The sequence below is a fragment of the Brachyhypopomus gauderio genome, chromosome 14, assembly GCF_052324685.1.
Source record: "Brachyhypopomus gauderio isolate BG-103 chromosome 14, BGAUD_0.2, whole genome shotgun sequence".
Classification (NCBI taxonomy): Eukaryota; Metazoa; Chordata; class Actinopteri; order Gymnotiformes; family Hypopomidae; genus Brachyhypopomus; species Brachyhypopomus gauderio.
The window spans coordinates 21889913-21916261 of record NC_135224.1 but is presented as its reverse complement, the minus strand read 5'-3'; the positions used below and the strand labels follow the sequence as shown (position 1 = coordinate 21916261).

The 26349-nt window shown below is 43.5% G+C and overlaps 3 protein-coding genes and 4 non-coding genes across 9 annotated transcripts; 2 read left to right on the top strand and 5 right to left on the bottom strand.

The window, feature by feature from the left end:
- Positions 1-908: 908 nt before the first annotated feature.
- eif4a2 (eukaryotic translation initiation factor 4A2) lies at positions 909-5575 on the bottom strand. Its single transcript, XM_076972320.1, has 11 exons — positions 5442-5575; positions 4659-4716; positions 4328-4460; positions 4071-4210; positions 3586-3754; positions 3250-3359; positions 2778-2921; positions 2336-2473; positions 1963-2052; positions 1690-1769; positions 909-1606 (listed from the first exon to the last, which is right to left on the bottom strand). Exons 1-11 carry the CDS (start codon positions 5468-5470, stop codon positions 1462-1464), a joined length of 1236 nt encoding a protein of 411 aa, XP_076828435.1. The 5' UTR covers positions 5471-5575; the 3' UTR covers positions 909-1461.
- On the bottom strand, positions 2154-2227 carry LOC143475833 (small nucleolar RNA SNORD2). Its single transcript, XR_013121144.1, has one exon. It is a non-coding gene; the product is annotated as a small nucleolar RNA SNORD2 (small nucleolar RNA).
- LOC143475828 (small nucleolar RNA SNORA81) lies at positions 2546-2729 on the bottom strand. Its single transcript, XR_013121139.1, has one exon. It is a non-coding gene; the product is annotated as a small nucleolar RNA SNORA81 (small nucleolar RNA).
- Positions 3030-3209, bottom strand: LOC143475826 (small nucleolar RNA SNORA81). The gene has a single exon (XR_013121138.1). It is a non-coding gene; the product is annotated as a small nucleolar RNA SNORA81 (small nucleolar RNA).
- Positions 3446-3525, bottom strand: LOC143475834 (small nucleolar RNA SNORD2). The gene has a single exon (XR_013121145.1). It is a non-coding gene; the product is annotated as a small nucleolar RNA SNORD2 (small nucleolar RNA).
- Positions 5576-5850: 275 nt separating the features above from the next.
- Positions 5851-10129, top strand: dcun1d1 (DCN1, defective in cullin neddylation 1, domain containing 1 (S. cerevisiae)). 3 transcript variants are annotated; one of them, XM_076972323.1, is made up of 8 exons: positions 5851-5990; positions 6624-6723; positions 7333-7546; positions 7843-8011; positions 8133-8263; positions 8352-8434; positions 8905-9001; positions 9307-10129. In XM_076972323.1, exons 2-8 carry the CDS (start codon positions 6721-6723, stop codon positions 9381-9383), a joined length of 774 nt encoding a protein of 257 aa, XP_076828438.1. In that variant the 5' UTR covers positions 5851-5990; positions 6624-6720; the 3' UTR covers positions 9384-10129. The 3 variants fall into 3 exon arrangements, with proteins under 3 accessions (XP_076828438.1, XP_076828437.1, XP_076828436.1); XM_076972322.1 differs by lacking the exon at positions 5851-5990 and having other exon boundaries at positions 6446-6723; XM_076972321.1 differs by lacking the exons at positions 5851-5990; positions 6624-6723 and adding an exon at positions 6877-7110.
- Positions 10130-10245: 116 nt separating this feature from the next.
- On the top strand, positions 10246-26272 carry ccdc39 (coiled-coil domain 39 molecular ruler complex subunit). The gene is made up of 19 exons (XM_076972319.1): positions 10246-10773; positions 10900-11019; positions 14091-14237; positions 14401-14559; positions 14968-15060; positions 15453-15581; positions 16200-16391; positions 16484-16587; positions 18910-19042; positions 19410-19604; positions 19875-20039; positions 20994-21340; positions 21466-21589; positions 21886-22045; positions 22126-22232; positions 24710-24850; positions 25381-25560; positions 25666-25745; positions 25878-26272. Exons 1-19 carry the CDS (start codon positions 10684-10686, stop codon positions 26062-26064), a joined length of 2853 nt encoding a protein of 950 aa, XP_076828434.1. The 5' UTR covers positions 10246-10683; the 3' UTR covers positions 26065-26272.
- Positions 26273-26349: the final 77 nt, after the last annotated feature.

The following is a 26349-nucleotide window of genomic DNA, read 5'->3' as shown; positions in this document are numbered from 1 at the left end:
CTAGGATTTTAATGCATCTGACTGTCAATTCCAGCACTACTGTATTATCAAATGACTGGTTATGCTAATGCCCTCAACTAGAACTGGGCTAAAGGCTCAAATGTCTGCTTCAATGGTATACCGTGATAAGAAACCATAACTTTACAAGATTCTTGTGCGGTTTGTGTGAAGGATGCCACAATGTGCATGAGCAGAATTTCAGTTCTTTATGATCACTTATAACTGGTGGTAACCACCAACACGGTTGACTTGAAATACCCCACCTACAAGTGGTCTGCTATGAAGGTTCCCACGTACATGGGAAGACACTCATGTGGCCTACCTGGCACTGTTTGAGAATGAGGCCATGAGAAACCCCATTCTAGTCCCATACATTTCATGAGTTACACAAGGCATAGAAAGGCACTAAAGTAAAAAAAAAAAAATTGCCACCTGTAAGTACAAATGTATTTACTGTCAGAGACCAGATTTACTTGGCAGACATTAAGAAATTTAAAATTGTGACAGTACAATTTGAGCACTTGAGTTAAGGACCTTGCTCAGGGTCCACCGCTGGCATCTTGGCAAAGGAGCTTTAACTAGCAACCTCTAACAACTGCAGCAGTGTAGCTGCTGGGCTAGCATTCGCTCCACAAAGCCAAATGCTCTCCACAAAAAATTCAAAGCAGCCATTTCAAGAAACAGAACGGTCGGATGTGAAGATGTCCCATCACCTCTCCAACTAGCTACATTACCACCCAGTTTCTTTACAGGCTGAAAACAGAAGTTCTAGTAACAAAGCAGCTAACCCTAGTTTCAATCTCCTTTACAACAGCACCCCTTGCTGACCTGGTCAAAGCAAACATGCAAGTTCACTTTAGAATGAAGCATCAGTTTACAGTTTAAATATACACACTCAAAAGCTACAGTCAGGAGTATCACTATCCTCTTTATTGTCAAATGAGCCAAAAACTACATGGAACATTTAGTTGTAAATGTTAAGACCCACCTTTGAAGAGGACTTCACACAAAGAAGTACTACATAAAACAATATACAATTAAATAATACATTCAACAAAAAAAAAAGTGCTTTTGCTTTACTGACATGGGAGGATGAGTGAACGAAGTTAAACTGCACACATATGTTAGCATAACATAATTGGCAGATTTGATGCAGCACTTGTATCTTTTAGTCCACAAGTAAATTACTAAACGGTGAAGAACATCCAATACATAGATTTTGAACATACTAGGGAGAAAATACCTGATAAAGAATACATTTAAAGAACCCATTTTCTGTAAACACCACTACCAGTAAAAACCGATATGGAGTTTACAACCGTCCACGTAGAAGAGTCACGTATCGAATTTGCAAGTCTGATCCACAGCCAGCATTGAGAAGAGGTTTTTATTCCTCCAATAAAATAAGCGTGAATGCAAGTGATTACTCGATAGCTATCCCTGCATTAAGATCTCCAGAGTTTAAATCAAGTCGGCGACGTTCATGGGCATCTCCTCAACGGTCGTGTTGTAAAACGTCTCGATGTCTCGCAGTATCCTTTTGTCTTCTTCAGTAACGAAGTTGATGGCGACGCCTTTCCTGCCAAAACGACCTCCACGACCAATTCTGAAACAGAAGCAGGGAGTTTGAGATCAAGACCCCCAGACAAACAGACTCCAAAGGCAAAAACGAGACTTTATTTGAATCACCTATGGATGTAGTTCTCCCTGTTTGTCGGCAGATCGTAGTTGATGACAAGTGAAACTTGTTGCACATCAATACCACGTGCCTGAGAAGAAGCAGTTTTAGGAAAGACATGTTTATTTATCGCAATAATCTAGTTCAAGCATTGCATGTGGGTAATCTTCAATTCCTCACACACACACACACACACACACACACACACACACAACTGTCTTCTCAAAAGCCACACTTTGTTACGTATGGCTTATGGAAGTGTGAATTTTTTTTCTACAACTCACCAATAAATCTGTGGTAATCAGCACTCTGCTGGAGCCAGACCTAAATTCTCTCATGATGATGTCCCGTTCTTTCTGGTCCATGTCTCCGTGCTACAAAAGAAGGATTTTATTTTTAAAACCAGAGCAGCCACAGCCAGAGTCATTCAAGCCCGTGTAACATAACCTACATATACCAAGCCAGCTGGTCAGAGGTATGATCAGTGCAACTAGAAGAGCTTCTCCATTAGAAGTCAGTCCCGAAAGATGGTATAACATCATTTCATACCACACACCAACAGCCAGGCTCACAACTACGTACAGAAGTACGATGTAATCATGTTTGGACAGCAATCCATCGAATCACCAGATCATGGAGAAACTCCAACAATCTTACCAGTGCAGACACAGTGAAATCTCTTGCATGCATCTTTTCAGTCAGCCAGTCCACCTTCCGTCTCGTATTCAAGAAAATGACAGCCTGGGTGATTGTCAAAGTCTCGTAGAGGTCACAGAGAGTGTCCAGTTTCCATTCCTGCAGGTAGAACAATTTGCCATTAGATGTGCACGGAAAATGACAGCTGACAGACAAGATTATCCCCTTATTCAATGTGACACAGAATCTTGAGCCCTAGGACAATGAACATTAGGAAAGAGGTTCGTCCTGGACTCGTTTGCGATGCTGTGTTTTTGCTCTTCCTTCTTTACATACCATACTAGCATGACAAACAGAACTAAATTCGAAAACTTAGAACTGCTTATTTTGGCATGGCGCTTTGGAAAAAGAAGGTGGCTTAATAGCAGAGCACTGAGGTTCATGGGACCACACGTGTCCTCACCTCTCTCTCCACATTGATGTAGAACTGTTTGATACCCTCCAGGGTGAGCTCCTCCTTCTTCACCAGGATCCGGACGGGCTCCCGCATGAACTTGGTGGTCACGTCCAACACCTCCGCAGGCATGGTGGCCGAGAGGAGCACAACCTGCATCAGGGAACGACCACACTGAACCACACGTGCATTTACAAGAAGTCAAAGCATAGCAAGCCACCGATCCCACTGCCGTCAGCAAAGATGGCGACCAGCAATGGAGACTGTCGCACTGAACCTTGAAACGAAGGCCACTGGACATTAAGAAAGAGGTCCAACCATGTTTCATAGACGGCGCAGGGCAATTGGTCTTCTTCCATAAACCTTTACTCTGCTCGCATTATTACATAAACCAGGACACCTGGATTCTGTAATTTAAGCACAGTTCTTTTGCATGGAAGACCAAGACACAAGGTGTCTAGTTTAAGGACATTTAACTCACTTGAATGTTTGTGCTCAGCTTCTGAAAAATTTCATAGATCTGATCCTTGAACCCACGACTTAGCATTTCATCTGCTTCGTCCAGGACAAACATCTTGATCCATTTAGGAGCTACACCAAAGAGTACAACAAAAACAGTGAGTGATTTCAAACAGGGCTACAGGCAACCTACATGCAACACTGCACACAGGACAAAGTTATGATCAGTAAAGAACATTTTTAAAAAGTATCTCCATGACTCGTCAGTCCCGAAAGATGGTATACCATCATTTCACACTTTGTCCAGAACACAACAAGTTGGTTTGTTGGAATCAGAGTTCTTGCCCAATGCACTTACAGAGGAACCTCCTGTTAAGCATGTCGAACACACGACCTGGAGTTCCCACAACAATGTGTGGTGCTTCCGCTTGTAGCTTCTGCATTTCATTGCGAACATTGGTACCACCAATGCAAGCATGGCATGAGGCGCCCATATAGTCTCCTAAGGCCAAGATGACCTTCTGAATCTACAGGAGCACAGAAGACAAGACAAAACAATCAGTTAAATAAATAGACTTAAGTTTTCACTTAACCAACCAACTCAAATTATTTAAAACAATCAAATCAAATATCACTTTTATAGGCAATGAACACATACAAAAATAGCATTTTAGCTTCCTGCCGAGCACCAAATAAAGAAACAATCGAACACAGCAAATCCACAATTCACCAGTCACATAGCAGGAAGAATAGCAAAAGAGTACCTTGGATTGAGCTACTGCCCAAATATGCTGCCTTGGTCTGATACACACATGAGTTTAGCGTGACCTCGGTACAGCATACCTGCTGAGCAAGCTCTCGGGTCGGAGCCAGGACCAGAGCCTGGGTCTCTTTCTGCTCAATCTCCAACTGCTGCAGGATGGAGATGGCAAACGTGGCAGTTTTGCCAGTGCCTGACTGGGCTTGAGCTATCACGTCATAACCTAAAGGACGAGGAACAGCGTGAATCTCCAAGCTTCAGACAGATCGTTTGGGCTGTGCGTTTAAGCACGCAAAACCAGTGACAGAACATGTGAATGTGTGCACCGTGTTGCACTTACCTTTTATGCAAGGAATAATAGCTCTCTGTTGAATAGCGGAAGGCTTCTCAAAACCATATGCATAAATTCCACGGAGGAGTGTTTCCTTTAAATTCATATCATCAAAGTTGTCCGTAATCTCGTTCCAGTTGCTCTGTGATAAAAGTGTATAAATATTTACATACAAAACATAACTTCTCTCACTCTTCCTGTGTGTAGTCATGCCTGTGTCCTTGCACGTGGTTTACTATCAGACACCTGGGCAACTGCTGGTGCAGTGCGCGCGCACACACACACACACTGCAGTTTAGTTGTATTAAGTTTAGAGTGTAAAGTATTCCCAAGAAATTACCTCGATGATACCATCAGGCTCCATTCCCTCTGGCCCTCCATGGTCTCGATCTCTAGAGCTGAAACACGTTATTTACAACATTTGTTCACTTAACCAAAACCTTAAGAATACTGCCATTTCTTTTGGAGTGCAGAAATTTCCAGGTTAGAAAGACGGACGCTTCTGCGTGAAAGATATCGAACTGCGTTCCCAAAATGCCACGTGGGTAGTCGAGCAAAGTGAGCCCGTTTCTCCGTGACGAGTAGACCTGTACGATGTGATGTTGGTGCTGCGGGCATCGCAAAATAAAATGTACAAACTTCAGTACAGGGCGACGTTTTAAGGTCAAATTAATTATCTAACTAGGTAATTACCAAGTTAGTCCAAAGATAGGCTAGATGTATACTCCCCCCCCCCCCAGATTTCTGCACGGCTAAACCATGGCCCTATAATTTGTAGCAAATGCTTTAGCTAACGTACAGGCCTCGGCACGGTTGGTGGGCGTGAGGCTGACGATCGTGAAATATAAACTGCATAAACTAGATACGCACGTGAGATTTTAACACGTTATGAACGTGAGGGTCACACACTAACGCGCGCGCGAGTCCGAGCTGAAGTGCCTCGCGCAGCGCGAGCTCCGAGGGGCCCGAGGCGGCTAACCAGCTGCGCTAGGCCAAGTTATGGCGCACGGCCACACAACCGTCATATCAAAAAATAGAAAGACACGTTTTCAAATGTTTACTCACGACAAGAAACAACGACAAATCAAATTTGGAGCGAAACTAGATGGAACCGGTTGTGTACCTGTTATAATCAGCAGAACCGCTCGACATGGTCCGTCCGCGACTTCGGCATTCGCTTGGAAAGGAAGCGCGTGTGAATCTCGGGCGATTTTATTTAACCGGAACTATTTTTTTTCTCTGATTCCGCGCGGAACTTGTACAACATTTCTAAACACAACGGTCTTTGGTGTGATTTTACCAGTCTCACCATGCGCATCACCAATTTTTGTGTCAAAGATTAACGTTGTTTTTCACAAGTTATGGCGCGTTACAATCTTTGCGTAGACCTATATCGTAAAGCGCAGTGATATTGCCGCAATGGTAGGCTGTGATGAGGTCGCTACGGGGTCTCCACGTTTGTGGGTTCATGAAGGACTGTGGTGTCCATGTGAGGGACCCTGTGTGATGGGTCATGGGCTCTCTGGTCCAACTCTGATCTTGATTAAAACAATCGAGTGTCCGTGGTGAATTAAAGATGTTAATGTTGGGTATTTGTTTGTATAGTATATTCATTGCAGTAGGTGACACTTGTGGATTTCAATAGACTGGTCTGTAATTCGACAGTCTTCACGTAAGTCAGTTAAGCCTGTAAAACTGTCTGTAAAACCGAGAAAATGCTTAGATTAACGACTGATGACTAAATATTTCATTCAGATATTAACATCCAAATATTAACCCGTATCCCCCGTTGAAAATGTCGATTCATTTTGCTGATCGTCTAAACGCCAAGTGTGTCCCATGCAGTTTTATAAGGGACTGAAGACCAAACAATAAGCAGGCACTGTAACTAAAATCCCTACTTCTTGATAATTTATTTAACAACGTTTTTTGTTTTCTTGGGCAAAAGAAAGAAATCTGTATATGCCCAATTATAGGACTACATTTTAAACCAGGTGACAGTAATACGCTTTAGCAATTATTCAACCTGTCTGCGTGTTGTAATACATTAGTCAGTTCAATAACTAAACGAGTTTAATTTGTGCTCAGATGAAGGTCGGTCAAAAGGGAGCTTTAAGTGGTTGGTTATGTTTTCAACAATTAACCAGTTTCCCAGACCTAATTAAACCTAAGTCTAGGAAAAAAGTGATCAGTCACAATTGGCAAGGCCAATTCAAAGATTCAAATATTCAGTCCAATAACAGGCTTAATTATTCGGCAACGTGTACAAAAGTAAAATTCTACTATTAAGGTTTATTTTCAACAGCATTCATTTACCTGTTTTGGAAACCGCACTGCGCAGAAGCGGAAGTAGATGAAGGGCCGAGAGGCATAGCGGAAGAGGGAGTCTGGAAATCACAAACATGGTAAATCAAAATATATATATTTATATGTACACACACAGTTGTTTATTTAGTGCTCACGAGACAGCTGTGTGTGTTATGGTGTATCACAGTTAGAAACGTCACCCCTGCTGCCAGATGTATTTATCTGGAGTTCAGGCAGCGACAGCTATTGAACTGATGGTTGTTGGAGAGCTAGCTAGCTGGTTAGCCGGCAGGCTAGCTCACTGTGCAAACCAGGCTGCTGCTCGCTTGACGGCTAGCGTGTTAGCCAGCTAGCTGCACTGCTACCTTACAGATACATTGGCTGAAGCAAAACCAAAGGCAGTAATGTAAAGACATCTTATCTTCATATCGGGTGTTCATGAAAGCCAGCTAGCTAGGTTGCTATCAAAGATGAGATGTGTTCTGGTAAGCATAGAGTTTAATTGCAACTCAATTGTTTGGCTGTGCTTTATGATCAGAACAGGTCGTTAATGTCATCTACCTAAAAATATCGTCCCATTAGCTGCTCAGATATCAAAGTGTGTTAAGTGAGCTGGCAGAAAGGCCCACCGTTAGACTGACGTCCCCTGGTCTAGTAACACACATTTGCCATTTTGACATCCCTCTCCAACTGCTCTCCCACGACAGAACAAGCTGAAATCCTCACAGAAGGATAAAGTTCGCCAGTTCATGATTTTCACTCAGTCCAACGAGAAAACGGCGCTGAACTGCTTGTCTCAGAATGACTGGAAACTAGATGTTGCCACAGACAACTTCTTCCAGAATCCCGAACTGTATGTACAGAACCTCAAGGGGTCGTTTGACAAGAAAAAATTGGAACAGCTCTACAATCGGTACAGAGGTAATTCGAAACATTTCCTTCGTAGTATGATGATATTCATTAATTGTATGATATACAGACTTAGAAATCTTAGAAACGGTTTTAAAGCAATACTTCACTTTAAAAAAATATAGAGCGTGTATACTTTAGTTTGAATTATGTTAATAGACACTGTTTTTAATTGGTATGCATTCTAACATGGGTCTACCAAATGTCTGCTCTCAGTTGAACGAAGCTGGCTAACTCTTACAACCAGATACTCTTGGATAACCATGATGCTAGAAGCAAGGCATTAGTATATTTTATCATTTTAACAGACCCCCATGATGATAACAAGATTGGTATAGACGGCATTCAGCAATTCTGCGATGACTTGGGTCTTGATCCAGCCAGTATAAGCGTACTACTAATTGCGTGGAAGTTTCGTGCTGCAACGCAGTGCGAGTTCTCAAAGCAAGAGTTCATGGATGGAATGACTGAACAAGGGTGATCTGCTTTTGTTGCTCTAAGTTCTCACACCACACATTAGTGTATCTACCGCAAAGCTGTCGGCACAGCTCGGTGGCATATGCATTTTGCACTCAACTCACCTTTTTGTCTTTCCAAGATGTGACGGCATAGAGAAGCTTAAAGCACAATTACCCAAAATGGAACAGGAGTTAAAAGACCAAGGGAAATTTAAGGACTTTTATCAGTTTACTTTCAACTTTGCGAAGAATCCAGGGCAGAAAGGCTTGGGTATGTGTCCGTTAATTCCTTCTGTACTGGGGCCAGGGAGGAGTCATCATTGTTCTTTAAATTAATTTGCCTTTTTTCCCCTCTATAGACTTAGAAATGGCAATTGCTTACTGGAATTTAGTACTGGCTGGGCGCTTCAAATTCCTAGACCTGTGGAACAAATTTTTAGTGGTGAGTCGTCTTCTGTGTAAATCAGTCATTTCTGAACATGGGAATGGGATTGCTTATATTGTGGGAAAATAGACTCTTCTTTTGGACAGATTTTAGATATGAGCCATTTACCATTATAAGTATGCGATACACGTGCTGCTAAGTAAGGGTGATTGATAAGTAACACACACTTGTACATATACCAATAAGCAACATGTGCCAATCAAGGTTATAAAGCTGCAGCCATCTTTCTTTTTCATACTATTGGCTTTGAAATTGGCCTGCTTTACCCTACATGGATTCAAAACTCCTTCTAAACGGATCTCTTGTAACTGCTTAGATAAATTTAGACAGGATTTGTTAGAATAATTTTGGTTAGCTTTGGACGCTGTTGTAAATGAAGGCTATTAAGGTTATTTTCCTTAATACCACTGGCATCATGCCACCTGTGCTAAGTTTGTATTTGTCAGGGTATCCTTATAACTCTACAGGAGCACCATAAGAGGTCCATTCCAAAAGACACCTGGAACCTCTTGTTAGACTTCAGCACAATGATTACTGATGACATGTCCAACTACGATGAGGAGGGTAAGCGTTATACCGCCTTTCATTTTACCATGCACTTTGTTTCATTTACGAGGTCACTTTAAATGTTATTTAGCTTTGTTTCATAAATACCTTTTAGGTGATCTACAAATTGCTTCTTTAAAAAAAGTTAATTTTATTAATTTTATTAATTTATTTATTTCGGGGTTCCTTTGTTGCTGCCTTTCAAGTTTCTGCATAGTTTTTGATAAAAATTATTTTTGCTGCCAAAGATAATAAGCATGTGCCTGCTTTGGTGCGCTGGTTAAAATGTAATCAGATTGTAACTTTGGTTTCTTGCTTTACAGGCGCGTGGCCAGTTCTTATTGATGATTTTGTGGAATTTGCTCGGCCACACATTGGGACCAAGAGCACAGCCGTGTAGGCCCTGAAAGAGCCTTCCGAGGGCCACTGGGACCCTGTCCATCCCCATCTCCTCTGGCTCCCAGAGCACAGAGGACTGAACTGAGATCTGAAATGCCTTTAACCCTCAGGATTGAGACGTCCACATAAAACAAAGACAGTTCGAAAGATGCGTCTCCTTTTCAGTCATCTACCGGTGGTTTGGGCTTTTTAAGTCTTACATGTTTGGATGTGTGCCACTTTTGTGTCGACGTGAGTCAACAGAAGCCGGTTCAAGCTCTGGGACCTTGCCACGCTTTCCCCGAAGTACTACAGGATTAGTTGGGCAAGAGCTAAAAGTGAACGGACACTCAGACATGCCATCTAAATCCACACCCAGGGCTTGGCTGGGGAATGTCTGAAATCATCGATATTAAACCTTCATTTTAATACTCCATCTGCATTCCTGCTTTGAATGTGTATTTCTGTGTGCGTGTTTTTTTTTTTTTATTATTATTATTAAATATCCGGGACACAGACTTTTGATTGGATTTTTTAGGGGATAAAATGAGAACTACAAAACGCCCAATTTTGTTAGTTTTATTGTGACTTATTGTATTATATTTTCTGTTGCTGTTAAGAAAATTGATATGATTTCACATTGCTTGTTTGGTTTTGATTAAACTTGATTGGTCATAATGACTAAGGATACTTAGTATATTCTACCATGAAAAACTGGAATAATTATATTTTACATTCCCTTGACAAATTAAACAATAACTTATTGTAGGACACGTTGTGTTCCTATATTTTATCCAAACTATAAATAAGCACTAGATGGTTTGTGAAACTGGTTGTTTTACCAATGTCTGTCATTTCTCCCACTTCCTTTAGAGGAGAGGTTCCTAATCAGGTAGCTCATATTTTGACTGTAGCTCAGCTCGCTCTGCTGTGTTGCCAAGTGTGAAGTGCTTTCTGTGCTACGGTTTGGTTTATACTATAAATGTGAACCTTACCTTCTCGGGGTGCCTATGAAACTGGATAGTGAAACGGTTCTTTGGCGTATAGTGTTTTAATTTTGGGGATTTTATTGCTCCCAATAGCTGCATTGCCGAACTTTGTACAAATGCAGTGAAAGGATGCAGAAGTAACAGTGCTTGGTCGTGTGTGGGGTTTGGCGCCCTCTACGGGTCAACACGATTGCCGTTCCTGTTGCTAGGGGACAAATACAACATTGGAAAGTGCTGAGGAGCGCGTTCATGCCGTTAAATAGCAAACTCGGCAACTAGCTATATAGTTTTATTTTCTCATATGTGAAGTCATTTTCTGATTTAAGAAGTAAAATGTTAGAAGCGGTTTTAAACGAGATTGGTTGGGGGGCAGGTCTTGCCATTCCTGTAGCTAATGCAGAAAATAAGGCCCTGTTAGATGAGGTGAGTGTCTGATATTTTGTTTTTACCAGATTATTCAGTAGCTTGATCGGCGTGTGAGTGTCTGTAATAATAGAAACGACAATAAATAACGATGACTGCGGACTCAACTCATCCTCCGCTTTCCAGATTCAACGAAAGCAAAAAGAGAAGGCAGAAGTCGAAAACAGATTGAGTAACTCGAAGGACAGAATAAATGCTATGAGTGAAGATCTCAAGAACGTCCGACAAGAACTTGCTCATACTAAGGTGCCCCGTCTTCTTCTTGTGTCTTCTTCTTGTCCACATTTCTGCTATTAATACAGCGCTTAAAAATGATAAAAAAATCTCCTGGATAAACTGCTGTACGCCAAGATATCTAATCATTTCATGAATTCGTTTTAAGTTGCATTTGTTTGGCCCTTGGCACAGTAAAATGCCCCATTAGCTCCCAAGAACTTGAACGTGAATTAGTTCACATCAAGTGTCATGACAGGCAGACGTCACTGTAAATGAACGTTGGAATTTGTTTTCCATTGAAACTGAGTGACATCTGTTTTGTCTTTTGAAACGCAACGAGAGAAAGTTCCTCCCTCCTGTATTCTCCCATTTCTGACAGAAATGGTTTTGACGTTGTGTGCGCAATGCATTGTGGGCAACGTAGTGTCCGGCTGAGTAGTAGGCAACGAAGCGAGGAGGGCTGAGAGAGAGAGAGAGACTACATTTTAAGGCGTTACAGACCCAAGAACCGAACCCAAAGAAAGACCCCCTCAGTCAGCTGGTTCTGAGGCTTATTATATGCACTTTCTTCTGTAATACGAGAAATGTACACACACAAATCCATAAAGATAATCCCAAACTTCCAAACATTAACACAAACTGAACAACTACAAATCATTCTAGGAGGGGGACACAGCGCCCCCCTCTCTGCTAAATATGTAACTACATGTCACAGCCTGAGAGACAGTGGGAAACGACCCCCCACCCCTTTCAGCTTCAGAATGTAAATAATTATGATAACTTTCCCTAAATGTTATCATATATATTATTATTGTTATTTGTTGTTTGTCAATGTTATTGGCTGTGTTCGAAATAGATTACTACATACTGGATACTGCATACTGGACTCAGTATATACTGGATACTGCATACTGGTCCTCGTAGTAGTATGCAGTACAGTTTCCAGTATGCGACAAAAGCAAAGCACACTACGGGGTCACGTGAACGTAGCGTTGCATGATGGGATGCAGTACACCACGAAGATAGCTCTGTTTGCGTACTGGAATATTTTGCGGAAGTAGTAGGTCATCCGGGTATGTTTCGCGTACTGGAAATTTTCATTTTGGTCACATACTGCATACAGCATACTGATTTGGGGCTCGATCAGTATGCCAGTAGTATGTAGTAGACTATTTCGAACACAGCCATTGGCATTGTTATCATTGTTGTAATGCTTTGGCAACACTGTACCTTATACAGCCATGCTAATATAGCTATATTGAACTGAGAGAGAGAGAGAGAGAGAGAGATTTCCTTATCACGTTACAATTTTATATATGCATAATGTAGTCTATTTTTAGATTAAAAAAAATAAATAAATCTACTCGGGTCTAACTGAGTACACAAAGAGAGAGCAGAGTGCTAAAGTGTTTTAGATCCCGCCACAAACTTGTAACATTATGTTAGAACCTCTAAGGGCCCAACAACAAAATAAAGAAACGTACCGTATTCTACACCACTCAGGAAAAATAGCAGTCCGATTATGAAAAACGATAGTTTCCTTTTACGTAGATAATCCATCAGTACAACCATGAAACATTTTTACTCAACTGCCTCATTTTTGCTCCTTCTTCTCCTACGAGAGTCCAATGACAAGAGTGATAGAAAGCACTGCAATTAAAAAAATATATATATTTGAAAATTTCACGAAAAAAGTAAAATGAACTGAACTTTGAACTAGTTCAGAATTAAAATTGTGAACTTTGAACGTGAACTGTTCACTTGGAGCATGTATGAACTGAACTTGAACTAGTTCAGAATTAAAATTGTGAACTTTGAACGTGAACTGTTCACTTGGAGCATGTATGAACTGAACTTGAACTAGTTCAGAAAAGCTGTGGGAGAACACTGTAAATCAGACAGTATTGGGTCAAACTACACACAATTACACCAAAATCATCATACAATCTCTTCAGTTAAACAATAAGTTAAAATTTCCCGAACTACAACCGTTTGTTCGGAAGGTGCAAATCCCATTAAACAAGGCTTCTCCACTCAGAGAATCAGAGACAGAGTGACAGTTATTTTGAATAGCTCCCCCCTCCTCCCACACACGCACGCGCACATACATACAGTGGGGAAAATAAGTATTTAATCAGTCACCAATTGTGCAAGTTCTCCCACTTAAACAGATGAGAGAGGCCGGTAATTGACATCATAGGTAGACCTCAACTATGAGAGACAAAATGTGAAAAAAAATTGAGAACATCATTTTGTCTGACTTTTAAATAATTTATTTGCAAATAATGGTGGAAAATAAGTATTTGGTCACCTACAAACAAGCAAGATTTCTGGCTGTCACAGACCTGTAACTTCTTTTTTAAGAGGCTCCTCTTTCTCCCACTCATGTGTGTGTGTTCTAACTGCACATATGGGTTAAAAGCGGAGGACAAATTTCGATTGTGGTGTAAATATCACAAATGACAAAATACAGCACATTTACAACACATATACTGTATACATCTCTCTCATACCCACACCACACACTCCACAAACACACACACATACATACACCTCTCTCATACACACTCCACACACACACGCATAAATACATCTCTTACAAACATCATGCAGACTACACACACCATATACAACATATACACCATACACACTACACACCTTCATACACACCACATTTATTCCTACACATTGTACACATCTTCATAAACACTGCACATACCGTTATACACCCATACACCCATACCTTCATTCATGCCATATACACACCATCATTCACACACAACCACTCTCTCTCACACACACATACACGCACACATCGTACACACTAGAATATCTCATAATACACACCATATACAACATATACACCATACACACTACACAACTTCATACACACCACATACGTTACCAAACACCATACACAGCTTCACACACACTAAGCTCTACACACATTACACTCTAGGGCACAACTTTTCAAGCCCTTCAGGAAATGCAAATCTAGTTATGCCTGGTGTTTCACTGTTCATGTGAACTGTTCATTCACATGTACACAAATGTCCGGTTGTTGTGACTGACTGCAATCTGAGACGTGTGTCTCTGAACAGGCGCTGTGCAGGGCCAGAGAGAAGGAGACCGAGTCTGAGATCCATTTCAAAGCTCTGGCAGAGAGGGAAACGGGACGTCTACGACAGGAGACCACACAGCTGGACGACGAGCTGCGATCACTCGGAGAGAAAAAGAACTCACTGGAGGCATCTTACATTCGTCTCTGCATTTTACGAATACACCCACGTACCCCGCAGAATAAACGCAATGTTTACCTTTACATCCTTGGCTTCTACTGTTATTTTCACACAGTTTTTACACATCCGTCTGTGTCAGTCTCAAAAGTCACGCCGCCTTTCTGCTGTGTAGAACACCATCTTTAAAGCCAACCAGAAGCTTGAGGAACTGAAGGGCCAGTTGAACTGGGACCAGCAGACCCTGGACGCTTGGTTGGAGGAGTCGGCACGCAGGGATGAAGACACCATGGCCATCGTCAAGTACGCTCAGCAGGACGAGAGCAGGACACGAGTGAGTCGGCTGAAGGGATTGGTGGAATAATTTTGAGAAGTACCTAGGAAGGCTTGTCACAATGGACGCCCTGTTGACAGATGTGAAAATGAGATAAGAAAGTAGCTGTATAAGTTAACCTTTTCACAAAAGATGCTTGAGTGGAGTTCATGAGATGAGTTTGTACCTTCAGATGGAGTTGTTCTGAACCTACCAAGCATATTGGATCAATGCTCTTCTGTTTTTACAGGGCAGTGGTCCTTTTATGAACAGAACGTAAAAGCTGAATTTAACATTCTGGGCTGAATCTTGGTTCATCTTTTAAATCAGCTGGAAATTATTGAACTGTTTAAATATCCGATGAAATATTTATACAATCTGTAGAAATGAGCACCGTAAAATAGGACGAAGGTTTGACCTCTCCTGCAGGAGCTGACCCTGAGCATCGAGAGGCTGACTCAGGAGGCCAACCAGAAGAGAAAAGCTTTGGACATTGAGCTTACAGAGACTACTGCAGCACAGGTCAGTTAAACAATAGATGACTTCCATTTTTGGCCTTATCGGGGTCACAAATGACCCATCTAACATCATGTTGCATACAGACCAAGGTGATATAATGATAATAATGTTCTTGGGTGTTTTAGTGACTGAGATTCAGAGGATCCAGCAAACATGAATCATGCCACAAAAAACACTTTTCACTATGTCTTTTCATTGTATTGTAAGGCTCATAGCAATCACAATATAATTTCATACAACTCCAAGCTTAATAAGAAATATTTGAAATGTCTTCAGTGTTACATGCATCATTACTACAGCTTGTATATGATAAGTCATTAATGATATGTTTTTCAGTAGAATTAAATGATATTAAATAACTTTCCGTGTGCGTGTGTTGTGTGTGCTGAGTGCAGATGAGTCTGGACAAGATCACTGAGATGTTCCGCCAGGCCCAGTCAGAGAGGCAGGAACTGCTGGGGCAGTGGGAGAACACTATTGAGCAGATGAGGAACCGAGACCAGGAGACGCAGCAGTCCTCTCTGGTAACCAGCAGATGGTGCTGTATTGTGTTGTATTTGGACTTCTATTCCAGAATCAGTGGATAAAATGCTTTTTATGAAATTATCCTTCCTTTCTTTTTCTCATCAATCCATTAATAGTGTTCATGGACGTGAATACAGTTGGACTTTTGTCCATTGTGATCGTACGCAGATGCAATTTTTGTAATTTTCTGAATCTCAAATCCATAATCAACCCCCAGTTAATGTGGAAATGATCCAATGTGCAGTTAAAACGAAGCGTACGGGTAGAGTTTTACACACTAGACCCAAGACACCTGTAAAGCCTTGAGACGAGGTGTAAAAGCAAAAGTGTAGGACAAGTACACATGTATAAGTGTAAATACAAGTGTAAATACAAATACACTTAAGTATACAGAGTGACAGCTTAATGTACTATTACTCTGTTAAAAGTCAAGCATTCAAAAATCAGTGCAACAAGTGCAAACTCACATTTGTAACTGACAGGAATGCTGTAATGCTTGCTCAAGTTATGGTTGGAGGTATGTATATTGAACATATTTATTCGAGATGTTGACTGCACACCTGAGAAGGAATGCCCGTAACTTTGACTTCGACGCGTGGCTTCCTCGTTCCTGCTAGATGCTGGCTGAAGCGACCCAGGCGGTCCGTGAGCGGCAGGCCCTGATCCAGGAGAAGCAGAGCTTCCTGTCCGGCGAGGCGCAGAACAACAGGGACTGCGAGAGGAAGATCTCGGCGAGCGAGCGGCAGGCCGTCCGGCTCCGGCAGCAGCACCAGGACCAGGAGAGCGCCCGCAACCGTCTGCAGGACGAGGTGGGTCTCCTCGCTCGTGTCAAGGAACGACGGCCAAATTTGTGTTGGTGTCGGGGCTGGTCCACTAATGCGGAGTGGTTTCCTTTCCCCAGCTAGTAACTCTGAAGGGCACGGTGGATCGCACCGCTACGGAGGTGGAGGCCATGAGGTCGCATGCAGCCAACCTGAAGAAGGAGATCAACGCTAAAACCACAAAGTACAGCCACTTTGTGCATCTCACAATAACTTTCCGTCTTATCCTAGATGTCTAGAACCTCATTGCCAGTCCTAGGGGTCCTATGCACTACATAATTTTGGATGTGGCCTGAACTAACACAGCTGGTTAAACTCAGCTCAGATTTTGGAGTGGAGAACATTCAGACCTGTGCAGTGTGTAGTGTCAGGACTGAGAATGTCTGGTGGAGGCACAGTTCATTTAGCCAGCTGTTGCAGAGTCATGCCAAGCTGTCTTCATGCAGAGTATTTTTCTCATATATTGAATAATATTGTACCATTACGTCACTGTGGGTGACTCCCACACTCTATAAAACCTAAACAATCCCTTACAAAACTGTTCAAGAATACAGTTGTGATCAAATTTATTCAACCCCCACTGAAATAAAGTGTTTTGGCCAGTTTGACATTGATTTTGATCATTTCAGTCATCTTATTTACAATTATATCAAAGAGGCACTTATAAATTAGACAAACATAACATAATATTTATGATGGAATAACCACAAATGTCTTTACTGTGCTCACATCATTATCAGTTTTATTCAATCCCCTAGTGACATTATTTTTTAGTACTTAGTACAACATCCTTTTCCAGTTATGACAGCTTTCAAACGTGAAGCATAGCTTGACACAAGTGTCTTGCAGCGACCTATGGGTATCTTAGTCCATTCTTCATGGGCAAAAGCCTCCAGTTCAGTCACATTCTTAGGCTTGCGCACTACAACTGCCTTCTTTAGGTCCCACCAGAGGTTCTCAATTGGATTTAAGTCTGGTGATTGCGATGGCCACTCTAGAATGTTCCAGCCTTTCATGTTCAACCATGCTCTAGTGGACTTGGATGTGTGCTTCGGATCATTGTCCTGTTGGAAGGTCCAACGTCTCCCAAGCCGCAGGTTTGTGACTGACTCCATCACATTTTCCTCCAAGATCTCCTGGTACTGAAGGGAATTCATGGTACCCTGCACACGTTGAAGCTTTCCTGTACCATTAGAAGCAAAACAGCCCCAAAGCATAATTGACCCCCCGCCATGCTTCACAGTAGGCAAGGTGTTCTTTTGTTCATAAGCCTGGTTCTTCCTTCTCCAAACATAGCGCTGGCCCAAACAGTTCTAATTTAGTTTCATCTGACCACAGTACACTGTTCCAAAACCTTTGTGGCTTGTCCAAAATGACTTTTGGCATACTGCAGTCGACTTTTCTTGTTCTTTGGAGTCAGCAAGGGGGTGCGTCTGGGCGTTCTGGCATGGAGGTCTTCGTTATGCAGTGCGCGCCTTATTGTCTGAGCTGAAACTTCAGTGCCCACATCTGACAGGTCTTTTTTCAGTTCCTTAGCAGTCACGCGGGGATTTTTCTCCACATTACGCTTCAGGTAGCGCACAGCAGTCGCGGTCAGGATCTTCTTTCTGCCACGACCAGGTAACGTTTCCACTGTGCCCTTTAACTTGAACTTGCGAATGATACTTCCGATAGTGTCTCTTGGAATATTTAACAACTTCGCAATCTTTTTATATCCATTGCCATTCTTGTGAAGAGCAATAACCTCTTCTCTTGTCTTCTGGGACCATTCTCTTGCCTTCACCATGCTTGGAAACACACCAGTAGATGTCTAGAAGGAGCTGAGTATCACAGTCCTTATAAATCTGCCTAATTGGTGCTTATCATGCTTGATTGCTGCTCGTTGACATCCACAGATGTTTTCAATACCTGATGGAAAACACTGGAATGAACCTCTGTTCTTAGGAGTGGTAGTCGTAAAGGGGTTGAATAATTGTGTCAATGAAGAAATCACAAAAAGGCCATTTAATACTTTATGACAAAAAAAATTGATGCTATCTTAGTTGCATTTAGTTCTTTAACAAGTCCTTGTAAGATTTCATTATGAACACAATTACAAATGTGCACTGAATTCCATAAAACCCTTCGCAGCATTGGGGGTTGAATAAATTTGATCACAACTGTATGAGCAACTTCCAGGTCATTTTTATTATCTGTGCAAATGCACAGACCTGCCAATAATAACCGTATTCTCACTAAAATGTGTAGTTATGTACAATTTTCCTAATTTCTGTATGAAAATGAAGAGTTAGCACGATGGCAGATTGTTTAGCCAATTGAAAAGCAGCGTAAAATTATTGGTGCCATTAGAAACGCAGAAACCCGACGAGGCAAACACGGCTAATGACACATGAAATAAGGCACACATCAGTCATCATTAGCTTGGCAGCTGTGGAGCAGGGTGTAGCAGGGTGTAGCAGGGTGTAGCATGGTATAGCAGGGTGTGGCATGTGTTGGGTACTCACAGGCTGCAGGAGGCCCAGTGGCACAACGGTGCCCTCGGCGAGAAGCTGCAGGTGGTGACGGAGGCGGCGCTGGGCGTGGAGGAGCGGGCGGTGCAGATGGAGCAGCTGCTCCGGGACCGGGAGCAGGCCGTCAAAGTGAGCGCCACACCTCACCCCCTCGTCTCTCTCAGCCACACCTCACCCCCTCGGGGCAGGGCAAATATCGAGGGCTTCTCGCCCGAGGGGTCACCTGAAGAAAACACTCCAGAGTTCTGGACGTAATCTCGGCCTTGCGCATCAGTAGTGCCCACTTGGACACGGACAATAACCGTCCCAATACACGTCTCCAGGCTTCTATTATAGGTGCATTATTTAATCTTCTTTTCCACGTGTGACTTTGCATGCATGTGTGTGTGTGTGTGTGTGTGCGTGCGTGCGTGCGTTTGTGTGTGAGTGCGTGTGTGTATGTGTGTGTGTGTGTGTGTGTGTGTGTGTGTGTGTGCGTGCGTGTGTGTGTGTGCAGGAGATCGATACCCAGCTGCAGCAGCAGCGTGAGGTCCTGTTTCGAACGAGTCAGGAGCTGCAGGCTCTGAGAGCCAATGAGAAGAGTGCAGAGGCGGAGCTCTCTGGCAGCCGGGCCATCCTCTCCAATCTGGAGAGCCGCCTCAGCAAATTGGACCAGAACACCCTCAAACAGAAAGACATAATCCACAACCAAGTAAGAGAGCAGAATGCTCACAGACACTCCCGCCCTTAAGAGCCTCCATGTTGGCCTCGTCCTAACGGTCTATCTACATTCCTCTTTGACCATGCTAATATTGTGAAACTACACCTAAATTTCCATATTCGCCATTCGCATGTGCATGACTGACTCCATTTCTGACCACTGCTTTGGATCTCCAAACGATGGTTCCCTCACTGTACCGGTTGAAGCGCTAGCATGCTGTCTCGCCTGTGACGAGCGTGACATCTCCGGCGTCCTCCACAGGACTTCCAGATCCAGGCACTGGAGAAGAAGATGGCACGCCTGTGCGGTGACGTCAGCACGGAGGAGAGGCGTGTTCTGGAGAGGCGCAGGGCTGAGCTCACTGAGGCGTTGGAGGAGAAGAGGAGGACTGCTGCCACGCTCACCACCCAGCTCAAGAAGCTCCAGGTGTGATCATCGCCACCGAGAAGGCTTGGTTAGGAACCGTAAAAGAACGGAAACGTCCTCGGTGCTTGGAACTGGCTCGGACGTTCTCTGTAACCGACATTTAAGGGCTGTGTTGTGCCGTGGTGTTGGGTTGTGTTGGGCTGTGTTTGGTTGGGTTGTCTTGGCTTGTGTTGGGCTGTGTTGGGTTGTGTTGAGTTGGGTTTGACTGTGTTGGGTTGTGTTGGGTTGGGTTTGGTTGTGTTGGGTCGTGTTGGGCTGTGCTGGGTTGTGTTGGGTTGTGTTTGGCTGTGTTGGGTTGTGTTTGGCTGTGTTGGGTTGTGGTGGGCTGTGCTGGGTTGTGTTGAGTTGGGTTTGACTGTGTTGGGTTGTGTTTGGCTGTGTTGGGTTGTGTTTGGCTGCGCTGGGTTGGGTTTGGCTGTGTTGGGTTGGGTTTGGTTGTGTTGGGTTGTGTTGAGTTGGATTTGACTGTGTTGGGTTGAGTTGGGTTGGCCTGTGTTGGATCGTGTTGGGCTGTGCTGGGTTGGGTTTGGTTGTGTTGGGTGGTGTTGGGCTGTGCTGGGTTGTGGTGGGCTGTGTTGGGTTGTGTTGGGCTGTACTGGGTTGTGTTATGCTGTGTTGGGTTGTCTTGGCCTGTGTTGGGTTGTGTTGGGCTGTGTTGGGTTGTGGTGGGCTGTGCTGGGTTGAGTTGGGTTGGCCTGTGTTGGATCATGTTGGGCTGTGCTGGGTTGGGTTTGGTTGTGTTGGGTTGTGTTGGGCTGTGCTGGGTTGTGTTGGGTTGTGGTGGGCTGTGTTGGGTTGTGTTGGGCTGTACTGGGTTGTGTTATGCTGTGTTGGGTTATCTTGGCCTGTGTTGGGTTGTGTTTGGCTGTGTTGGGTCATGTTGGGCTGTGCTGGGCTATGTTTGGCTCTGTTGGGTTGTGTTGGGCTGTGTTTGAGAAGGTGTCTGTTTCCCAGGATGACATTCGCTGCATGAGGAAGGAGACAGAGAAGGCAGGCGCGGCAAAGAGCAACCTGACCACGAAGATCGAGGAGCTGCAACTGGTCAACGACACCTCTGACAAAGAGCTGAAGAAACTCCGCCTTAAAAAACAGGACCACATGGTGGACAACAACCTCCTGAAGCTGGAGACCAGGCGCCTGAGTGAGCTCGTGAGCAACAGGGAGGACGGCGTCCTCTCACTGGAGAAGAGACGTCTGCAGCTGCAGGCAGCCATGCAAGAGCGTCTGGAGGAGATCCGTGTGCACAAGGAGATGCTCGCCAAGCAGCTCCGGACCGCCGACCAGGAGCGCCAGTCGCTCAGGTGAGCCCAGCCTCCTCCGGGATACAGAGCTTCCCCTGACAGTCTCGTTTCCACGTTGTTTCAAGCGTGCTTTTATGCATGTGTCATGTCCAGCGTGGTCATTGGGGGTCACAATCTCTTCACAGTGCTGAGCTGCACGAGCGACTGTCAAAAATCGACAAGATGAGAAAGCGATACGAGATCATGACCGTTGCCATGGCAGCTCCAGAGGGAGAGGAAGAGAAATCTCAGGCTTATTACATCATAAAGGTAACAGATCTGTGCTCCAACATCCGTGAGCTTAAACTGATATTTAAGCCAGCGTTATTGTTGTAACTGTTGTTGTTCAGTGAGGGGGTTTGTCCACACACTGAGTGTGAGGAAATTGTATGGGCCAAGTTTATTACAGGACCCTAATATTTAATTTAGCTATAATGGGAGTAAATTGCATTGGAGTTTGGCTTAATAGTCAACACAAAATTCCAAGAACATTATTTTCCTCACTTTTGACATCAAAGAAGTGTAGATATATCAGACATTGGACTGTAGTTTTTTTCTTATTGAAGGCAGCTCAGGAGAAAGAGGAACTTCAGCGTGAGGGTGACAATTTGGACGCCAAGATCCGCAAGAAGGAGAAAGAGATCAAGGCTTTGAAGAACACGCTCCACGTGGTCAATGACTGCAACAGCACTTATCGCAAATCTTTCTGCAAGGTCACCGAGTCCAGTAGGTGCCTGTCTCTGGAGACTCTAGAATCAGGCCTGACTGGAACCAGTAATTCAGTGCTTAATGACTTTGTTCGGCAGGTCCTGAATATCAGGAGAAGCTGAGATTGCAGGAGCAGAAACGTGCAGCAGAGGAGAAGTACAAGTTGAAAAGACGGCAAATCCGAGAGCTACAGGGGGAGATTGAGGTCAGCTCAGTCCAAACACACGGACCTTAACTCATATACAGTTGGGCTTTAACTCATATACAGTTGAGCTTTAACTCATATATAGTTGGGCTTTGTTGTGTCATGGTTGTGTCATGTATGCTCACAAAATGTACGTCGCTCTGATTAAGATGGTAAGACACTTGGCTGCTCTGTACTTTTAAGCAAGCTTGGCTTTCTAAATTGAGAACGGGTGAGTTTAGCTGTTTGAATGTGGTGCTAGTGAAAGAGTATTGGGACGTTTTAGGTGAAAACTACAGTGTGGAGACCTGTCAAAATTTCTCTTTTCCCATCACATACTCTGCCAATTCAAGCATGAGGTGAAAAAGGTGCTCTGTGCTTTGTGAAATCGTCGACACCACGTTAAACTCAGCTGAGATGCCTTATCTCATGCCAGTGTCGGTAGTTATCGCTGATTTCAATCTGCTTGTCAAAAAAGGAAATATACACCTGACTGGATTTAAATGTGGAAAATTACGTGGCGGCGTTCCAGCCTGATATACGGCGCAGGATTGCAGTGAAATCTCACAGCCTGCCGATATGTGAAGAAGCACCGGCCAACTGCTTCGAGGCCATTTTGTTTCCCCTTCTGTGTAGCCAAGAAGTTTATATACCCTTAAGTTCACAGTAGATACCCTCTTTTTTATGCTGATAAAGATGAGTGCATCTGTACCAACTCGTACAGATGAAACCTGGACTTAGCAAAGTGCATAACAAAACACAGGATTTTTCCATAGGTTTTGGAAATCTCAAATTTTCCAGACCTCAAAAAAGATGAAAATTCAAAAAATTGTTTGGCATAAACCAAATATTGGTTATATTACTGTTATATTGGTTATATTACTGTTATATATAACAATAGAGAGAATATATATTACTGTTGTTATACACTCAGCAGCCACTTTATTAGGTACATCTGTCCAGCTGCTCATTAACGCAAAAATCAATTGGATGTCAAATCTGCCAATCACATTGCAGCAACTCAATGCATTTAGGCATGTAGACATGGCCAAGACAATCTGCTGCAGTTCAAACTGAGCATCAGAATAGAGAATAAAGGTGATTTAAGTGACTTTGAACGTGGCATGGGTGTTGGTTCCAGACGGGCTGGTCTGAGTATTTCAGAAACTGCTGATCTACTGGGATTTTCATGAACAACCATCTTTAGGGTTTACAGAGAATGGTCCAAAAAGAGAAAATATCCAGTGAGCGTCAGTTCTGTTGGCACAAATGCCTTGTTGATGCCAGAGGCTGAAGCTGACAGAAAGGCAACAGTAACTCAAATAACCAGTCGTTACAACTGAGGCATGCAGAAGAGCATCTCTGAACACACAACACATCTAACTTTGAGGTGGATGGGCTACAGCAGCAGAAGACCACACCAGGTGTCACTCCTGTCAGCTAAGAACAGGAAACTGAGGCTACAATTCACACAAGCTCACCAAAAATCTCGATTTCTGTTTTGACATGAAAGTATGGATCCATCCTGCCTTGTGTCAGTGGTTCAGGCTGGTGGTGGTGCAATGGTGTGGGGGATATTTACCTCACACACTGTGGGCCTATTAGTACCAATTGAGCATCATGTCAATGCCACAGCCTACCACAGAGTATTCTTGCTAACCATGTTCATCCCTTTATGAACACAGTGTACCCATCTTCTGATGGCTACTTCCAGCAGGATAACGCGCCATGTCAAAAAGCGAGAATCATCTCAGACTGGTTTCTTGAACACAACAGTGAGTTCACTGTATTCGTATGACCTCCACAGTCACCAGATCTCAAGAGCACCTTTGGGATGTGGTGGAACGGGAGATTCACATCATGGATGTGCAGCCGACAAATCTGCAGCAACTGTTTGGTGATATCATGACAATATGGACCAGACTCTCTGAGGAATGTGTCCAGTACCTTATTGAATCTATGGCAGTTCTGACAATATATATATATATATATAGACACATCATGCCAGGATTCCTCTCAAACACACACACACAAAATCTGGGAAAAGGCTTGAAAAGTTCAATGGTCAAAGATCATCTAACAGCCCAGAAGTAAAAGTTAAAATAATATTATTTTGCCCTTTGTCCTTAATGTTTTTCCCTTAAGTCTAAAGGGATCATCTTTCTAAAGACTTCACAATCTCTTGTTTGTTTAGGAAAGTGCATTTTTTCAATGCTTTGATAGAATTTAATCCAAAACAGATAAACTCATTTCACTTGATTTGTGTTAAGCCATGCATGCTTTTATTTTCGAGCACTTGTGTGTCATAGTTTTCTATAAGTTGAGCGGAATGATGTCTGGTCATGGTCTGCTTACTTATTTTATGTTCTCTGCAACCTCCTCTGGTAATAATGGTTGTGTCATTTAGCTTGGAAAACCTGTTAGCAAGTTTTCCAGATTTATGTTGTTAAGTGTCCTGACAGCAATGCAATGCATCCTGGGTGTTCCGTCTTTTCCAGGGTTTGGGCAGCTCTTTGAACAACCTTATGAAGGAAGAAGCTGCTCTCAGCGAGAAGACTGATGGCATGCAAGCGAGCATTCTTGCTCTGAACAAAGAACTCAGTTCCCAGCAAGGCAAACTGGACAGGGCTGCCAAACAGGTCTGACATTTCCCGCACAGCTGATTTATATCTTGTTCTCATGGCTTCGCATAATAGAACTATTACAACAATTTCATACAGTAAGCATGTCAGTCAGTCAATCTGGACATATGCCAATTTAGATGACTGATGGTAACCCTAGCTAATATTTATTCAACACAGCTTGTGCATGGCAACAAGGTGATATATTCTCTGTACTGTATAAAATACTCTATGCCTTTGAAACAAAGCAAGAGTCTTTAATAATGTACCCAGTGAGTGTAAGTTCGGATTAGATTATCTGATTTGATCAATTTCAAATATCACCAAACATCTCCCAAAGGCTTTATATGGTTTATTATATTATTTTCGTGGCACCTGTAATTCCCTTGAGGAGAGCATTCTGGGAAGCTGCAGACTAGTCTGAAGACATCAGGCTCACTGAGAAAGCGAGTGCAGGCGACCCGTATCGCTACACGAACAGAACAGCGGCAGACGGGCTGCGTTTGCCGCCATGTCCAACGTCTCCCCTCGCCTGTCCTCTCTCACAGTGTACCAGGCTCAGGAAGGACATTCGTTCAGCCAAAAAGACGAGACAGGCGACGTTTGAGGAGCGGGACATTGAGCTGAGGACACTGAAGGACTGCAATAAGACTGTCAATAAGATGCTTCTAGAAGCAATGGAGCAAAATCCTGACCTCCAGGCTGTACTACAGACGTACTTCATACAGGTAGAGCACTACACACAAGTTTATGGTATCTTCCTGGTATCTTATCTTGTTCTGAGGTGGACCAATGGTATATGTCTGAATGAAATTGAGTTTCTTCCATCACAGGCCAAAGTACCACTTCCATCGCCTGCGGCTACCCCCTCGAGTTCAAAGGCAAGCTCAGCGCGTAGTTCAGCGTCTCTCAGGTAAAAACACAAACACGTGAGGCCTTCCACCCCACAGGAGACCCGTTTATCCACCCGAATTCATCTCTCTTCAGTATACGTTTGTGAAAGAATTTACTACGATGCCAGACACAGCGCGTGTTCTGTTCCTAGATCCTCAGGGTCCTCGGCCGGCGGCAGCCCCAGGGGCGCGGCGGTGCAGCTGCCCGCCGTGAAGGCAGTGGAGCTGGGTCTGGGGCTGTCCGTCTCATCCACCCCCGTGCTTACCCCCTCCCCCCGATCCTCTCGCACCCCCAGCACCAGCAGCAGTGACAGGAGCAGTCAGCTCAAGAGTCCTTAGAGTGCAGTTACACCACCCACCCACACAGGGTCAGCTTCTTTACCACCCACCCCCACCCACGGAGGGTCAGCTCCTGCAAATAAAAGAGATGATTGCTTATTGTTATTTTTATATTTGACATTTTATTTGATGTGTTTAAACTTGTGTTACAACTACTCCAATTGTAAAGCCTTCATTTTCTGTCTTCAACCAAGAGATCCCTAATAAATGTTTGAAAAAGCAGTTGACCTCATGAATCATGTTGATTATTTTTCATAAAACAATCTGGTGCTCTATAAACAGGTG

Bases quoted from the DNA above. Each gene is read 5' to 3' on its own strand.
- dcun1d1 (XM_076972321.1), top strand. The intron at 8,012-8,132 runs GTGATCTGCTTT...TGTCTTTCCAAG, and splicing joins GATGGAATGACTGAACAAGG to ATGTGACGGCATAGAGAAGC. The intron at 8,435-8,904 runs GTGAGTCGTCTT...ATAACTCTACAG, and splicing joins TGTGGAACAAATTTTTAGTG to GAGCACCATAAGAGGTCCAT.
- eif4a2 (XM_076972320.1), bottom strand. From the start codon at position 5,470: ATGTCGAGCGGTTCTGCTGATTATAACAG. The intron at 4,717-5,441 runs GTACACAACCGG...AACGTGTTTCAG, and splicing joins GGTTCTGCTGATTATAACAG to CTCTAGAGATCGAGACCATG. The intron at 2,053-2,335 runs GTAAGATTGTTG...CTTCTTTTGTAG, and splicing joins ATTTCACTGTGTCTGCACTG to CACGGAGACATGGACCAGAA.
- ccdc39 (XM_076972319.1), top strand. From the start codon at position 10,684: ATGTTAGAAGCGGTTTTAAACGAGATTGGTTGGGGGGCAGGTCTTGCC. The intron at 11,020-14,090 runs GTGCCCCGTCTT...GTCTCTGAACAG, and splicing joins AAGAACTTGCTCATACTAAG to GCGCTGTGCAGGGCCAGAGA. The intron at 25,561-25,665 runs GTAGAGCACTAC...CTTCCATCACAG, and splicing joins TACAGACGTACTTCATACAG to GCCAAAGTACCACTTCCATC.